This window comes from Patella vulgata, chromosome 6, assembly GCF_932274485.2.
Source record: "Patella vulgata chromosome 6, xgPatVulg1.2, whole genome shotgun sequence".
In the NCBI taxonomy this organism is placed as follows: Eukaryota; Metazoa; Mollusca; class Gastropoda; family Patellidae; genus Patella; species Patella vulgata.
Genome location: NC_065884.2, coordinates 12,152,096 through 12,171,240, shown reverse-complemented (window position 1 = coordinate 12,171,240; position 19,145 = coordinate 12,152,096). Strand labels below are relative to the sequence as shown.

Here is a 19,145-nt window from a genome sequence, read left to right as displayed (position 1 = left end):
AGTAAAATATGGACAAACAGATCATGCATCAGAGTTTATCACTTAATTGTTATAATCACGTCTTTAGATATTAGATAGTTTTACTTTAGCCAGTTTCACAATTCAATTAAACATACATTATGCAAGTGATAAATCGGCCTCTTGCAGGTCTTTCATTAGGCGTTAAATGTTATATAAACTATTAATTAGACATTTATTAACATTAATAGACCATAATCAACGCTTGGTGCTATCGGATATCTCCTATATTAAGTAGATTAATACGGTTCGGCCGTTTAATGATTTAATTTAGAACAGAGAAGCGAGACTAAGCGTCGAACAACCTTCTTGTCAAACCTTCAAAGGCTAATAACATCGCTCAATAATATGAATGAAATTTTCAAGATATTCATTTTGCATTATCTATTTTTGAAGTATTATTGCAAGAATTGCTAAATATTACATTATGTATGTTTATGTAATTTTATTCGAACAGTGTGTAGAAATAATACAGCGATTGGATTGAAAACTTTCTTTTGCGATTCGATTAATTCTGTTATATTCAAATGCTTTGTGGAAATAATAAAATGATATACTATGTCCATCTATTATTTTGTAGACATAGCTGCTGTGTGAGCGCGGAGGGCCTGACAAGGACATCTGTCTAGTCCCTCGGATGATATGAAAAACCGAGGTCCCGTGTATACATTGGAATGCACGTAAAAGACCCCTTGGCAGTTGGAATTCGATATAAGAGTAGGCGATAGTGCCGCTGCCCGGGGAAAATTTCCATCATAGCACACTGTATGGCGTATGCCCGTCTTCATTAGCCCAGTATAGGAGCAGAACAGCAGGACGTTAAACCCCATTTCATTTCTTTTCATTCATTGCTATGTGAGCGCATTTCAACGTATTCTGTGGCTATATTTAAAGTGTCCTGTTTATTTTACTGATACTTCTTTCATGGGAAACCTGCGAAATTCTCAATGAATATATGTCAGGTTTTTGAGAATCTCCAAACATATCTCTCCATTACCGCCCGGTTTAAGCTGTACTGCTACGATGAAATATGTCAAGAGTGTACCACACATCTGAAATATAGAAATGTTGTTCAAACCGATGTGTGTGTGACTCAGTTGCATTTCTTGTCGATCTATATTAAAACACTATTCTTGCGCTCTATAGGAGTCGTCTTCCACTATTTATTCATTAAATTTCCCCACGTTCAACAGCACCTTGCACGGAGACACGGTGCCATAATACTGGAAACCCACAAGGTGATCCTACCGATTATGGAAGAATAACGTTCCATTATTATTTGTTTACTGCCCACAATGGATGTCAGCAGTTCAGTATACTCATACAGTTTTACAATTTCCAATTTCCATTGCTCCACAATACTAATATCACAGTGTTAAAATATCGAAAACAATATAAAATACAGTATAAGAGAGTCCTGTATTTTAGTTATCTTTTACATTACTCTTCTGCCTTTTACATTACTCGTCTGCGTTTTGCATTATAGACAGGTGTATTTGGGATATTGCATAATAGAACATATACCTTTTATGGAAACTACCAGAACCTCTTTTGCGCACGGAAAAAAGTGCACACACGTACGAGAATTAATGAAATCGATCTAGAAAGTCAAGGTCAGTAGAGGGCAGCTGTACTCATTTTTCTGATTAAGGAGGCAGACCACCATTAAATTTCACCATCTTGGTACTCACAAATTATAGTTCCCTTACAGCAATTCTCTCCTAAAATTGATACAGGTTCACCATTAATATGCGGCTTCTGCCCTGAGGGGAAATCTGGAGCTCCTAGTCTTGACGGCCCTGGTCAATCATAAGGTGTGATCGGTCTATCTATGACGTCATTGGCCGTACATATCACCGTAACCAACCACCAACGCGACGATCACATAGGCAGAATGTAGAAGTGTAATGTGCAAAATAACTAATACATGACTCTCGTATACTGTATTTTGAATTATTGAAAAATGTAATCTATATTTTAACACTGTGACATTGCAAATTGTAAACCTAAAACAAAGGTCCTTTGAACTACCCGGTACTGATATATGCATTGTGGAACCTGAACATGGAAATAATAATTGCGGCGTTATTCTACTATATACAGACATCATTGTGATAAATATGTCATCAACAGTTGGATTTGAACAAAGGTAAAACTAAAAAAAAGGATCACTACCACCCGAGTACGATACGCACAAAATTAGTCCAATATCCATCGACCAATTTCGAACATGAATAAATAGAAAACATAAAAGAAAATCACTATATAAATAATATGTTCCTTTATGTTGCCCCACCCTCACTACTATAAATAGACGTACCGCTACAATGCTTGATTTCTGTATAGTAAACAAACCATATATATCATAACCTATTGTTGTTCCACTTAACTTGGTAGTAAATATATCTATCTGTAATACAGAATATAGTCTTATATATTTACACCGATATGCATGAATGGTAAAATATCCATTCACCAAATGCGATTGTTATTATTATTATTATTAAAAGTAATTATATAGTTTGCACGTTTTTGGCCCTCTTATGAATCAGGACCCGTTGTTTTGAGAGCAACATTATGTCTCAAAAGGTTTCTTTATGTTCATCCATAACTTTGTATTGTCCATCCAGTCATTCTTTGTTCAGATCAAATTTCAGTGTGAAATATTGTGGACATCAGATGGCGAACCCTTTCGGTTTTCGGCGTTCTACAACTTTCCGTTTAACAGTTATCCCCCTTTGCCAAAACCCTGTGCACGCAATAGCGGCTATAATTTGTAATGGATTTCTTTCAAATTCGGTGGGAAGCTTTGTGGTGATAAGAGGACGAACCCTATCGATATTATAAGTGCTCTTCGACTTTCCGTTCTTTGGTCATTAAAATTTGCTAAAAATCCAAGTTTTCCTTTCAGATACGCTACAGTTGCTACAACGCTGCTGTGTAGGCGTATATTCAATTTGTGTTATAAACAATACTCATGTGTTATCTAAACATATATTGTAGGTCATCGAAACATAGGCTGACACGCATGTATTGGAAATAGCTAAAATTGATGCAATTATCGAACAATTAAATACCTACCATTTTTAATCCTCTATCTGATACAGACGAAAACTCGATCTTCCATAATTGGTCTAATGTTTCATGAGCCTGAAATTTAAAATCAAGTTCCATCTTTAAAAGATTAGGCACGATTTAAACTAAGTCTATTATTGGAGGAAAACTTAACGATTTCTTTCGTGAATTGTGAAATATTTCCTAAAATGGGGTGTGCACTTTAGATCATAAGGTCTGTCATTGAGCCACGGGACGTGACAAGGAGTAGGGTCGCATGTCCAAACTAGCGAGTGGTCTGCGGTTCCTCCAGCTCCCACCATACACACACACTGGAAGACTCCTACGACCACGCAAAGCATTGAAATAAAATTGAATCGTATGTTAGTCTCTAAATGACCTAGATTGTGGGCGTTAAACCCAATCCCGCGCAATTCCCTTAAAAAGCATGATTTGAAATGCACCTAACTAAATTGTTTCGTCTGCTGTCATTAAAATCGCACTTAGAGATAACGTTGCAACGTGCATACACATTATTTGACTCACATTTTTCGAAAATATAACACCTTTATAAGGAGCGGCATAATCAAATGACATTTAACATTTTACTTACCTTTGTACTGACCTGCGAGGCAATTAAAAGCAAACCATTGCACATCAAGAAGAAGGACAGAGACAAATATAATATAAAAGTGAAATAAAAAGTTGTCAGTGATGAAACATTGGTTAATGTGACCCACATGAAACAATCAGCCGCAAAGAAAGCCAGAATACTCCCCGCCAAATAATGCTTGCAAATCCGATTAACTGCTGACAACAGATCGCAGGATGCTTGGTGTTGCTTCATATAGGTGTTCAGTTTTAGTACAGTCATTTGTTGAACGTCGGATTGTATCAGTGAATTAATTCTTCCAAATTCCTTACATAAAATGTAAGAACAAAAACAAAATAACATGGTGATTGATACGTAGTACATTAGAATGGGAATTTCTGTAAACACAAGAGCAAAATGACCGACGTAAAATTTCCATCCACTGAATTCATGAAACGGAAAGTATACTATTTTCATTTCTGGAGTAATGTAAACCATAAAGCTGAGGATACACACACACACTATTAAGGTTATGAGAGAACCGACCATCAGATTCTTGATAAATTTCCTCCTCTTTTTAATAATGGTCAAGCCGTAATTAATTTCATAAAATTCAAACTCTTTCTTCAGTAAATCGTAATCTCTGCGAAAACCATTCCAATGGACAAGATTCAAAAACAGGAGGACAGTTTGTGCGGAACTAAAAGCCACATACGTGGCTAGATAGTCTTCTAAGGATGCCGGTTGCAGAAAAAGGCCAATTAATCTTGTAGTCTGAAACAGCGTCATGCACGTCACCAACAAGCAATACATTAGATGTAATTTGGACTTGGTCTTCTTTGCTACAGTCGTGTGCGTTCCCGACACCATAAAGGTTACATCTAAAAGTTTAAATATGTCGTCTGTTAATGATGGTTCCACGTTGATTTCCGTCACTATGCTAATCCTACTCATACTGCTGTAGTTCTTATAGTCCTGATTATGATTGAACTTGACAAACAATCTGGAAGTTGCTGTGCAAAAGATTATGAAGTATAATTTTATTTTAAAAAAAACTATTTTGAACTTTAACCTGACCAGAAAAGGCCTCCTGGGTTTGCGAAAACTGTAGAAAGCATCACAAGCAATCTCGATTTATTCTGAACTGTCTGAATTAAATTGTGTACTTGACACAATCGTACCTAACAAGAAACTGTCTATAATAACGAGTGAACTACTATAATTTAGATAACTGTCTTTTTTTAATTAATCGTCCTTAAACGGTCATTTGCGCAGTCTCCATATCTAGGAGCAACACGTAAACAGCGACTGGTTAATGAATTGGCTGGAAGAACACTGCACACTATCAAATATTTTTCCGAATCAACTGCTTGTAATTTATAATAGGCCAGCATATAATGTATACAGTTTTAACGACATTATCAATAGATTACTGTTTATTTGATGAAATAATTGTGAAATATTATATTTCCATTTAACTTAGAAAATGTGAACATATTGACTGTACTGTTGAATTATTGGGCGTATATCTCTAAGTTATACGAATATTGGTCTAAAAGCACATATTAAAGGGCCAATCTCGGTTATATTTAGGAGAATAAAACTGCTTATTTTGTGTTAAAAGCCTTTAAAATCCTCTAGACCCGAGCAATTAACTCAGTATACATGAAACGTTCAAACAATTTAAACCCGTCAGTCTTCATCTGGAAATGGAGACCGGTGTCGCAAGCTGCATTATACGGTGTCTTGATAAAACCAGACTTTTATTTTATAAAAATAACGTGTAGGTGTAATTTACCATTTGTTATGAAGTACAGCACGTAAGTCATGTATAGACCTCTTAAGGAACGGCAATATATTATCCGGTCACCCAATGAAACTATTGACTTGAAATCTTAAAAGGGTTACGTGTACGGATAAGCTGTTGTGACGTTCGGGTCCAAACGATTCAATATTTTGAGCTGAAATTTGGAGACAAGGTTAATACACCATTCCTCTATATTTTGGCGCTTAAATTTTATACGTACACGAACTTTTATTTTGCGTCAAAATTATTGAAACAGGCTACACATCATTGATATGACTTCATAAAAATAACTAACAAAATTGTGGATAATTGGAAGTCTGGCAAAGCGGGTGATACCGACAAAGAAGAACTCTAGCTTACTTATTATAAAACCCACATCTTGGACCAGTCATTTTGAGCAATGCCACACTACTGAAAATATATTGCCCCAGTGCTTTGTAAACATATAAGTATGCAATAAGGTATACTAATTATGTAAAGCGAAAATCACATGTTTTGCGTACTGCATGAGAGCTTTAAAGTGGGTTAGATCTATTTCTTAAGACCACATCCAGATTTCGTTATGGTTGCGGAGATGTAAATAAGGCTAGTCCACGTGATTGTTGACAAGATTGGGGGCTAGGATTTGGGTTATGACTAGGCCCAAGGCTAGTGTTGGGGTTAGCGTTAGCCCCCTGTTTATATCTCGTGACCTTTGGCCAAATCTGGAGGTGTCCGTGCGAAATAGATCGAACCCTTGAAAGTATCCTACACTTGTAACACAAGAGGGTGTGGCATTCACATCCGAAAAGCCAGTGTCAGATTTACCTATAGGTGTGAAGACTGATTAGTAGAGTACTTCTACTGATTAGTAGAACCGTTAAAAGATTTAAAAGGATTCATACTCTTGTAACAGTAGATTATTAAAAATCCTGTTTAATCCTATGTTTATTTTTCAATATGGATGTTCTTTTAAAAACATTAATCACTCAACTATTAAATATACAGGCAGAGACCGTCGCAATTGAGAGGTCGGTTATTAAATGTACAGCCAGGGACCGTCGCAATTTGGGGGTCGGTTATTAAATATACAGCCAGGGACCGTCGCAATTGGGGGGTCGGTTATTAAATGTACAGCCAGGGACCGTCGCAACTGAGAGGTCGGATATTATTGAATCATGAACGGAAATATGTCAATATTTTCTTTCTTATTCCATCGGTGCGGATAGACAGGTGCGTTGGCGATTCGAGATCTATTCAAGGATTATTCGTTTAGACTCTTTTACCACGGTCCCTTTATATATTTCTCTTAAAAAATCATTTTTATTTGACACTGTAATTGTCACATTAACCCGACGTGTTATATAAAACATGATTCACGGATCATACTTTTCCATATACGTATTGTTTTCTGCACGTATTGTTTTCCCAATTCTTCAATAACATTGTCAATATATATGACCGAAAAAAAGTATAGTGACTAATTGAACGATTTATGGGAGTCTCAAACAAATATAAGTTTAGAGAGATTAAAAGGTTTCGATGATTGTGCAAATAATCCCTCGAATAACTGAAGCTCAATTAAATTTTGATGAGATGTATAGGCCTGTACATCATTCAGCACACAGATAACTTTGAGAATATTTCCGTTCACGAATCGATAATAACCGACGGATAATTCATTATTTTCTATCTGCAATGTCATTTAAACCACTCAGTTAGAACAGTCCCTAACTGTACAGAAATGTGTTTAATCCTGTTTTTTTTTTAAACAGTATCCTTTATTGGCGAGTGGATAATTGGACATTTATCTACTGTTACAAAACCAAAAAACAAACCAAACTCTAACGGTCATATTAAATCAGCGACAGTAACATTCAATAGCTATTTTCTTTTGCTTTTGCTTATCAGGGAGCCATGCTGGCTCGCTAGCCTGGAGGTCGCGGGTTCGCTCCCGATGTTGGCCGAGAAAGTTCATTGGCATTTTCCGGCGTGGTTTCCCCATGTCAGTGGTGCAGGACGGAGAGCTGTCTAGTCGTTCTGATCAGACGAAAAACCGAGGTCTCGTGTACACATTGGCAGTTAGAATTTCCCTCATAGCACACTGTATGGCGTATGCCCATCTTCATTAACCAAGTCAGAGCAGAACAGTAGGACGTTAAAACTCATTTCATTTTATTTCTTTTGTTTAATAGCACTTAATTTATTGTATATACACCAATGGGAATATATTAATGATTGCGTAAAGAAAATTGACGTAATTATGAATAATTAAAATTTTAAGACGTATAACAGGTTGATTCAATATGGCTGCATGCATTTCATAATGCAAGTAGTTGTTTTTTTTTATTTTGAAATATCTTTTTTTATTATTCACCAAAACATAGCCATGTATACATATAATACGTAGGTCTAGGTGCATCTACTTGACATGTCAGTATTAGTTCTTGTTTGTAATTGCATAGTCCCGAAATGACCTAGTTTGTGTCGAGTGGACGTTAAACCCAATCTCTCTCTCTCTTGTAATTGCATCATGCTCATTAGTGACAAGAATGGTTTGTTGAGCCATGCATTGACCCTTGCCATTTTTTACAACCCTTACGTCTTCCATGTGCTAGGTTCCCACTGCCGTGCGATGCGTTACGTGCAAATATATATGTTCGGATACGTTTCGATACGATCAATACGATTGCCCCCATCAACACCAATATATAGGACCCGAAAGGATCACAACGATTACGACAATTAAAACCACGATTTTAATCGTAGCACGAATCGTGGTAGTGGGAAGCTAGCATTAATGTTCATTCAATTGAACTGATTATATTACATGACATATTAAATATGTCCTGGTCCAAGTCGTATGTAGGTTTTATATACAGTAAGTTCGAGATCTTCTTTGTCGGTATTACTCGCTTTGCGAAACTTTCAGTTATCCATAATGTTTTCGAGTTTCTTTTATGAAGCCTTTTAAATTTTAGATTTGATGTGTAAAATATTACAAAACCTTTGCAGCTTTCGCCTAAAAACGTGTTTATTATATTGATATGTTTTAGATCCATATTCGTTTAATTTAAGATTACAAAGCATAGAGATATACACCATTTAATTCAATCGTAAAGTCATCAATGTTAACACTTTCTACTAAGCTTAATGGAAACAACATTTTACGATAATTACATCAAATAAAAAGCAATCTATGCACGATGTGGCTAAAACTGTGTAAATTGTATACTGGACTATTCCCCAGTGAAATATACGTTAGAAGCAGTTGATTCGGAATTGTATACTGGGCTATTTATTACTCAGTGAAATATACGTTAGTAGCAGTTGATTAGAAAATATTTGACAGTGGGCAGTGTTCTTCCAGCCAATACATTAACCAGTCGCTGTTTATTTACGTGTTGCTTCTAGATATAGAACTACGGTGTCGGAGACTGCGCAAATGGCCGTTTTAGGATGATATTGTAAAAAAATAGTTATCTAAACTACAGTAGTTCACTCTTACTATTGACAGAGTCAGATTGTTTGTGAATATTTAAACTCTAGATTATTTGCGATGTGTTCTATCGTTTTCGTCAACACGGAAGCCCTTTTCTGGTCAGGTTAACAAACCGAATACTTGAAGTTCAGCATCTGTTTATTAAAAATACAAAAAAAAACACTTCACAATCTTTCGTACAACAACTTTAAAATTCTTTTTTTAAACTTCAGGAATAATCAGGACTATATGAGAGATAGGACAGTATGAGTAAGGTTGGAATAGTGAAAGAAATCAACATGGGGCCATCCTTAACAAACGGGATATTTAAACTTTTCGATGTAATTTTTATGGTGTCTGGAACGTACATGACTGTAACAAAGAAGACCAAATCCAAATTGCATCTGATGTATTGTTTGTTGGTGACGTTCATGGCGCTGTTTCAGGCTGGAAGAGTAATTGGCCTTTTCCTGCAACCGGCATCCTTAGAAGACTATCTGGCCACGCATGTGGCTTTTTGCGCCATACAAAGTGTCAACTTGTTTTTGAATCTTGTCCATTGGATTGGTTTCCGCAGAGATTACGACTCACTGAAGAAAGAGTTTTTACATTATGAAATTAATTACGGATTGACCGTTATTGGAAAGAGGAGAAAATGTATCAAGCATCTGATGGGCGGTTGTATCATTTCCCCTATAGTGTTTTTGATTAGCCTCGGCTTTACTGTTTACATTTCTCCAGAAATGAAAATAATGTTATTTCCGTTTAATAAATTCAGTGGATGGAAACTTTACGTCGGTCATTTTGCTCTTATGCTTACAGAAATTCCTATATTACTACAATTCTTATCAATCTCCCTGCTATTTTTCTTTTGTTCTTACTTTTTAAGTAAGGAATTCGGAAGAATTAATTCATTGATACAATCCGACATTCAACAAATGACTGTTCTGAAACTGAACACTCTTATGAAGCAGCACCAAGCAGTCTGTGACCTTCTGTCAGCTGTTAATCGGATTTGCAAGCACTATTTGGTGGGGAGTATTCTTGCTTTCTTTACGGCTGATTGTTTTATGTTGGTCATGTTAACCAATGTTTCATCACTGACAACTGTTTATTTCACTGCTATGTTATTTTGGGCAATAGTATACTTCTTGGTGTTCAATGCTTTACTTTTAATTGCCTCGCAGGTCAGCTCAATGGTAAGTTCATCGTTTAATGTTTTTGAAAACACCTTTCCATTAACCAGTGTTCAATGTTCGACAAACTTGATAGCTGGGATTTAAGGTCATTTCAGAACTAACATATGGTTCAATAATTCGCGTGTGCGTAGGTGTTTAGCATTGGGGCAAACCAGCGGACCTGGATAACACATGAGAGGTTGGATAATTGGAAGCGACCCTACTCCATGTCATGTACAAGCGGGTAATCGAAACCACATCACATAACTTAATGACAGACCTTATGATTTAAAGGGTCAATACAACTCTTGTTGTAACTGACTAATATGTCCCAATCTTTATTCTGGTCAACAAATTGTACTATTTTAGAATATTTCAATTAATTGATGATACAAATTTCATCTTAACACACCTTATTTAAAAAATTTGAAAAATTCAACATAATGGTTTGAAACGTCTAACGTAAACCTTTTCAAATGAACCTTCGATTTAAAAATATTTTCGAACCCTCTGGACAAGTAAAATAGGATGTAATGGATAATTTACACAACAGGTAGGACATTTAAACATCTAGTACTTAGAGATATTATTTATGTTCTGGAGCTTTCAAGCCAGCAAGAGTGTTATTGTCCCTTTAAGGCACACGCACCTTTTGTCCACCTCCACCCATGCGCTTTCGAACATTGCATAATTCACAGTATAATCACCTTCACTTACAATAAATATTTCATAATTCACAAAGAAAATAGACAGTTTTACACAAAGAATTAGCTAACCTAAGTTTTGTAGCATTGATTCGTGCCTAATGTTTTTAAAGGACAATATTGGTGCCAGTCATTATCACATATGTGATAGAACTGGTTAAACGAGTTAAACACGCTCCTAATATAATTTTATCACAGCGATCAGTGCTACGATAGATGCGTAATCAATGCTTGAACAATCGGAACTGACGCGCGCGAAAGGAAAACACGAATTATCACTCTATATAACTGACTGAAGTGACCTCTGATAACAGATACATAGGCGAATTTCTGCTCACCAATAATTCATTCGGAGAAGAAAAGCTGTTGTGTGAGACCGTGAAAGGAATCAAGGATATCTGACAATTCATAAAAAATTGACAGTCATTAGATAAGAGAGAGAGAGAGAGAGAAATGGGGTTTAACGTCCACTCGACACAAACTATGTCATTTCGGGACTAACATATGGTTTAATTTTATTTCAATAATTCGCTTGCGCGTAGGGGTCTTTAGCAGTGGGAGGAAACCGGAGGACCCGGAGAAACCCGCGAGGTTGGACAGGCGACCCTACTCCTTGTCACGTACAACCGGGGATTCGAAACCACGCCAGTCGACTCAATGACAGACTTTATGATACAGCGCGCGCACGCTAACCATTCAGCCATCCAACCCCCCATTAGATAAGAGAATATAAAGAAAAATAGAAAAGTCCATGTTTTATAAGTATAGAATGAATAAACACACGTGAATGTACGGACTGTTTCTATTTTTTCGTGTTCTCTTATCTAATGACATTCAATTAATTGTTTTAATTGTCAGATATACTCTTACAGTCTCATATAACAACTTTTGGTCTTCGAAAGAATTATTAGTGAGCAGAAATTCGCCTATGTATCTGTTATCACTCGTCACTTCAGACAGTTATATAGAGGGATGACTCGTATTTTTCTTTTGGGTTCGTCACTTCCGGTTGTTCAAGCATTGATTACGCATCTATCGTAGCAATGATCTCTGTGATAAAGTAATATTTGGAACGTGTTTAACCAGTTCTATTACATATGTGATAATGACTGGAACCAATATTGCCCTTTAACTATGGAACTTAATTTTGAATTTCAGGCTCATGAAACATTAGACGAAATATGGAAGATTGATTTTTCGTCTTTAACAGATAAAGGATTAAAATTGGTAGGCATTTAATTGCATCAATTTAAGCTATATCCAATACATCCCCGTCGGCGCATGTCTTGATAACGTACGTGGATAACATATGGCTTTTAATTGTTAGTATAACAATCTTTAAAAACATTGATGGAATGAAGAATTGTCAGATAGTCGGAATTCAAAGATGAAAATAAGTAATAGCTAAACTTATAGAAGCATTATGGCGGTTCGAAAACGTCGAGTCCGGATATTTAAAAGAGCAAAAAAGTTATAAAATTACCTTTAATATCAGAAAGAGTGTGGGAGGAAGCCAAGGATCAAGAAAATCCACGATGTTGGGCAGGTGACCAAACTGCTTCCTGTGTACATGTTTGGGCTCAAAACCACGCCCCTAGACACAATGTCAGAAGTATGATGTAAGCACACACCGCCACACACTCCTCCCTACATTTATGAGGCTATATTGTATATTACAGATAGATATATTTACTACCAAGTTAAGTGGATCAACAATTGGGTATGATGTATATGGTTTGTTTACTATACAGAAATCAAGTATATTAGCGGTACGTCGTTTATAGTGGTCGGAACAACATATTGGCCGATATTTTAGTGATTCTCTTTTAGTTTTATCTTCCATTTCACACTTCGGATTGGGGCACGTCTTCACATATGTTCACTTCCAACTGTTCAGATTTATCACAATGCTACCTGCGGGCTTACCTGGCGGTTTCTCCATTTATCCGTGGAGGTAATTTGAATGAATAAATAGTGGACGACGGCTCTAATGGCGCACAAGAATCGTGCTTTAGGTATTGTTTATTAGTATTTTAATTTTGTTTGAAAACAAATACAACTAAGCCTCATACATAATTTTAAACAATATTTTGTGTATTTCAGATATGTGGGACACTCTTGACATATTTTATTGTAGCAGTACAATTTAAACCTGGTGGAAATGGAGAGAATAGCTTGGAGATTCCCCAAAACCTGACATTTAACTGATAATTTCGGAAGTATCCCGTTAATGAAGTATGTGTATCAACTTTATAATCAGACTGAAATGAAATCAAAATGGGGTCTATAAACTGCCCTGTTCTGCACCGACTGGGCATAGGCTACACAGTGTGTTATGAGGGGAGGGAACTTGATGCCATATGCGTCATTGGGCATAATCAACCAATCAGTTCAAGCAGCATTGTGAAGGATTAGATAAAGAGCTCAAAGTTATCACAATAATAGTTAAGAAATAGATAATGTAAAAGGAATATGCTGAAAATTTCAGCCCCCCCCCCCCGATTTAAGATGTGGTGATGAAGATATAAAAGGCTATAAAATTAAACTAACAATGCAAACTTGAGTGTGATAATGAAAATATAGAAACAGTATAATACATCTGTAGCTCTAAATCTGTCTTATGGTGTAATTGAAGCTTTATTTTTTCATTTTAAAAGATTAATTTTTTCAGTTTGTATTTTTTCTCTCATTTGCATTTCCTCTTTCCCTTTTTCTTCTTTTGACTCAAAGTGGCTTAAGAATTCCAAAACTTCTGTAGCTGCGCTACTTCCTTTCGGTTTTGGTTCTGGATCAGGTTCAGAATCCCACCCAGTTGATCGCTTGGCCTTTGTACCAGTATCTAGAGTAAAGGTAGGTATTATAGCTGGATCATTTTGGAAAATGCTATCCATTTCCCCCAAGTAAGGAAAATCTTTTCGTCCAGCACCTGAATATAGTAGGTAAATCTGTCAGACCAATAAAAGCATTGAATGATATTACATGGAGTAAATGTATGTGATCAGTCTGATTAGTAATCTCAGAACCCAGCCTAATTTACAAATTATGGTAATTTAATATACTATAGGTTATTGATGATAAAACTATTGGTCTAAACGTGTATCCCGATTAAATAGGGATAGCCCGGATTGGTCTAAAAATGTATCCTGTTGAAATAGGGATGGCCAGAATAATCTTACCGGATTTATTATTGTTATCTTTTGTACATCTTGTAGTTTCGACATAGGGTTTTCCTTCGCCCGATCACTTGGTCTGGGGTGTAGATACAAGTTGAAAAAGATTTCTCTCGAAGTTTACCACTTTCGAATAAAAGGTAACTTACCTCGTACTTGTGGGGAGCGGCTGAGAAAAATCAGGCATTGGTATGTGAGGCGATGTGACGTTTCGTTGAAAAGGTCCTGGTCGCAGCTGAGAATTATCAACACTGTCACGGTAGCCATCGGCTTCACGCATCTTAGCAGCACTGTAGGCACGTTCAAGTGTTGTAGGTGTTCCGGCTCTTATAAAAAATGCTAATTTAGGAGGTAAGCCAGATACAAACTTTGACATAAGTTCTTGATCATTCTTTGTGCAAATTGGCTGACTTCTCAATCAAAAAACTTTGATATTGATCTATTGACTGGTTGGGTAGTAAATAAAAAGGCTGGTTGAAAACTATGGAATCGGCAAATTTGACCTGGTTTGAATATTTGGAAGTAAACAGCTTCTCAAAGGACTGTCAAGAAAGGTAAATGTAAATACCAAACACGGGCCGGACCTCTCAGCTCCAAATGAAAAGCAGCAAGGTTCTGTCGATTTGCTAGTCCTTCAAGTACACAAAATGAGTCAAACTCTTCTAAAAATATGTTGGGTTTACTTCACCTGAAAAGGTTGAAACCATACCGGTGCCATAAAATTTTGTTGGTAAGCCAGGAGGTAATTGGTACTTGGTTATCAATGTTGAGCGAACAGGAATCAGTAATGGTGGCCCAGTTGTTAGCGGAGATGGCAGGTGTTTGTTCAAAATCATTAAAATACGAATAGTGGTACATCGGCGGGGTAGACATATTTACACAAGTAGGGAAGCATGCAAACGATTGACAGGTACTCCAATATTGTAAAGAGGACGACTTGTTTGTTGGCCTTCAAGGTTAGAAAATATCAACACCAAAAACCACGCGGTTTCATAATTATCATTCAAAACAGCAGTCAGATATTACAAGGTTCAGCATCTCCACCATATTGTGTATTTGTGGGTGTAACACAAAAGGTGGTAATAAACAAGTTAATATACAAAATCGTCTCTCATAATTATATTCTAAGAACCACATAATGACATAAGTATTTACAGTAAATAACAATCACATATTATTCGCGCGATTCAACAAACCCGAGAGGAAAAAGACTCGGACTCAAAAGTTATCTTCCCTCGACCTCGATGTCATATTCATAAGGCCATGTAACTTTAATTGGCCAACGCATAATAAAATGTATGTGAAAACATAACAGAGGGATATTAATTATTTCCCCTCATATTTTATTCACTACTTCGTTGTTGTGGCCAAGTGTAGGGAGGGGTCCAAAGTATTTCTTTCATCTTTATTTATTTCCTCTTCTTCAAAATATTTCATTAATGGCCGCCATTATTTTTGTCGGGTATCTGTCCAAACGGTGTTTTATGTCATGTGCTATGAAAATTATTTTAACTGCCACTGGTGCCCAAGTTTTATCATCTACTCCATATATATATCATGGGAGTGTACTCAATTGTGTAAATCAAATTGGCAAGTGGAACAAAGTTTTGATCATGATCTATTATAGAATATTTACATTAGAATTTATAAAATTTAATATTTGTGAATGTTGATGGGTTAATTTTCAAATTACGACATTGTTAACCAAATTCTAGTTAAACAATCACAAACACTTTACTTTTGCGTATAACCCTCTTAATACTTCGTTACTACTACATGTAACTTTAAAAGCCAATATATGTGTTCTAAAACAATTATAATTAACAATTGTTTAAGAAAAAAACATGACTCACCTACAAATAGTTATATCCTTTTCTACTACTGGCTTAATAGGCACACATTTAATTTTTTAGTTAGTGACTTAGGGACATCAGTTAAAAAAGCCATAGTAAATAACTTAGTAAATGATTGAACATATCACTAGTGTCAGGATTAACCGTAGCCAAAGTTAGCTTGTCTTAAGTGAGCCTTGGTGCTAACTTGGCAGCCATCTGGTCTGGACTGATGAATCTAATTCAGTCCCGTCTTTTAAGGCTTTTGGCTGGGCAGATATCAAACCCCCAAAAGACAACCGCCTGGGTGGATACCACGGCAAGATGCATAGTGTGTAGAACTGGTCTCTGGGTTTTGACTAACTGGCGTCTGTGTTAGAATATCCTTAACCAAGTGGTTACTATTCATGGAAACTCATGGAAATATGCGTGTTGTCAGTAGTCACTTAAACCCGTCAGTACTTGCACCGTACGTCAGTATTCCTATAAATGGTCAGTAATAATCATAAGGCGGGTATTCCTTACTTATATCAGTATGTTAAAATAACGTAAGTAATTAAACAAACGTGAGTTAATCCGAACATATCACTAGGAGAAATTAGCAAACGCGTGACTAATTAATAAAATGTCACTATTGGGGCTACCGTTCACTATTTGGGTGAAACCGCCAGTAATCTTTGAAATCGTTAACTATATAATTTTACTGGTGAATATTTTTTACTATAAAGTGATTAGTATCGGTTAAATTGTAATGGGGAGAAATGTTTTTAAACAATAATGGATGGCAGTAAACAACAGGATTATTTGTCGGCGATTTCGATTACCGCCTTAGCGTGCAAAAGACACTGGAGATGGGCTAGATAGATCGATCTATAAATACCTTCATATTTAAGTATGCATTTAAATACTCAGTGGCAAGGTTAGATTCGCCACACTGTTTGTACCAGTTCCCGTTCTTACAACGGGTTCCCAAAGCAGAATACGGCGTAATGTGTATTATTATCTAAATTACAATTTATATTTATTCTTGTTATATGCGGATTGGCACATGTTTTGGGGCAGGTGGCATTTGATATCTGCATGGATTAAATTTGGAATCACAATTAATGGTTAGAAAAACCTCTTTTCGCTAATTTTATTGAAACAGATAATATGATAGTAGATAACAAAAATAATGAATTTCATACACATACATACAAGCTGAAAGTCTAAGCACTGAATATCTATTTACATTTGAGAAATAATAACTATTAAACAATGTATATAACGATGAAAATAGTAATAATATATAATAAGGTACGATATACAATGTTAAAATACAATATGATCGTACGTAACATAAAAAAATGAATTCCATACATACAAGTTAACCGAAATTATGAGCACGGAAGACTCTATTAATATTTTAGAATTTTAGCACACGATAAATATAACTGATACATTGCATGCAACGGTGAAATAGTAAAACCCTTACAACGTTCGATCTTGGGATATCTCTCGTGTGCGAAATTCGAAAGTCATGTAGATATCCCGTACGATTAATTTTATTTAAAACTAAAGCTAATACATGCATGGAAATATATTGATAGAAATACATATAAAAGCACATTGAAAATTGTCAAGAAAAACACCTTTATAACTACACTATATAACATATTCAAAAATAAGACAATTCAGAACACAACCGCTAAATTAATAGTAATCACGAACACGAAACTTTTAAACATTTTCAACAAATATAAGGTTTTTATTTCTTAAAATTTGCTAGTTACATACCCGTAATTTTCTTTCGAGTTCTTCTATAATAGCCACACCGATAACATATTTTCTTTTAATAATACAACAATCCATGGTTAAGGACCATCGAGCATGACCATCTTCCTCCGGAACGTTTAAAACATTGATTTGAACTCTTGTCTTTAATAAGATTTACAACTTTCGCCACATACACTCCAGTCTCATAATGCACACCCGTCCAGTCATGAACCCTAATATCACCCTGAAAATAAAAATGTAAAATTTAAATTGGATGGTTACACAATTTAATAATTAAAAAATGCATTAGGTAAAAGCTAAATCTGTCTATTGCAGGTCTTTATTAGACACATTATTAATTCACATGACAAGTCATAGTCAAATATGGTCGTGGTTTTTGATGAATTGTTTGAAATACGATGGCCGTTTAATATTTTAAATAAGGATTATCCACACTGGTTCTCAATAAACAATACGTACCTCATAAAATAAAGCACTGTCGGTCTCACTGATCGCATCCTCTTTGTTAGTCTTGTCCGTTTCCTCGTTCATTTTGCCCATGCCATCTTCATCTTGTTCGTATTCTTGTTTCCCATATTTGTGACGAAAACGAACTTCCAGACATTCTTTGTCTATCAAATAAAACAAAACACTAGGATAATCAAAGATTAGTTATAATATATGTTAGGTTAATTATATTGATAATTACATCAGTATCACCCATTTTAGTTTTAAAACAAATTAAGATACGTGTACAATTAATTACCTTTTATATATATTTTGGATCTTTTTTTCAAAATCGTAGCCCTTGCTACGGGTTTACTGTCTTACGGTTTCACTGTGAAAATAAGAGGAATTATAATGGTAGTACAATATGAATGTTTACCTATATTTGATCATATAATTACCCCCAGGCAAACTCTGCATGTACAGAATTAAAATTGACATAAGCAACTTAAGTAAAATATTCTACTCTATCGTTCTCTTCGGAGGTACGGTATTGGCCAACTAATGGTTTAAATAATCACATAATTCGTACCCTTCCTTGAAATCTCCATCCTCTTCTTGGTGATTATCTTTGGTGAGACCTTTGTTATTTTTGCTACAAAAAATATGATCACAATTTGAGATCATTGAATTTGTTTTAAGGCATACAAACACCAGTTACCACAATAGACTATACCGACAAGGGATATAAATAGAAGAAATTGGGTTTAACGTCCACTTGACACAAACTAGGTCATTTCGGGACAAACACGTGGTACAATTTCCGGGAGGAACCGAAGGACCCGGAGAAAACCCACGAAGATGATCACGCAACCCTACTCCGTGTCACGTACAACCACCAGTTGACTCAATGACAGACCTTATGATACAGCGTGCACGCACTAACCATTATTTATTTAAAATAAATAAACATTGATTGTGGATCGAATCATATAATCATGTATGTAAATTGTAATGTCACTAACACCTACTAACATATTCATATCTTTCAAACGAAACTACTGCCATAAACACTACATTTTTTCCCATTCTTGTACCATTGCATAAAATCTTGCATTCGGTTACAGG

At 35.7% G+C, this 19,145-nt stretch overlaps 1 protein-coding gene across 1 annotated transcript; it reads left to right on the top strand.

Annotated features, from left to right (window-relative positions):
* Window positions 1-8,981: 8,981 nt before the first annotated feature.
* Window positions 8,982-13,149, top strand: LOC126825273 (uncharacterized). The gene is made up of 4 exons (XM_050554863.1): window positions 8,982-10,130; window positions 11,972-12,040; window positions 12,493-12,582; window positions 12,917-13,149. Exons 1-4 carry the CDS (start codon window positions 9,198-9,200, stop codon window positions 13,019-13,021), a joined length of 1,197 nt encoding a protein of 398 aa, XP_050410820.1. The 5' UTR covers window positions 8,982-9,197; the 3' UTR covers window positions 13,022-13,149.
* Window positions 13,150-19,145: the final 5,996 nt, after the last annotated feature.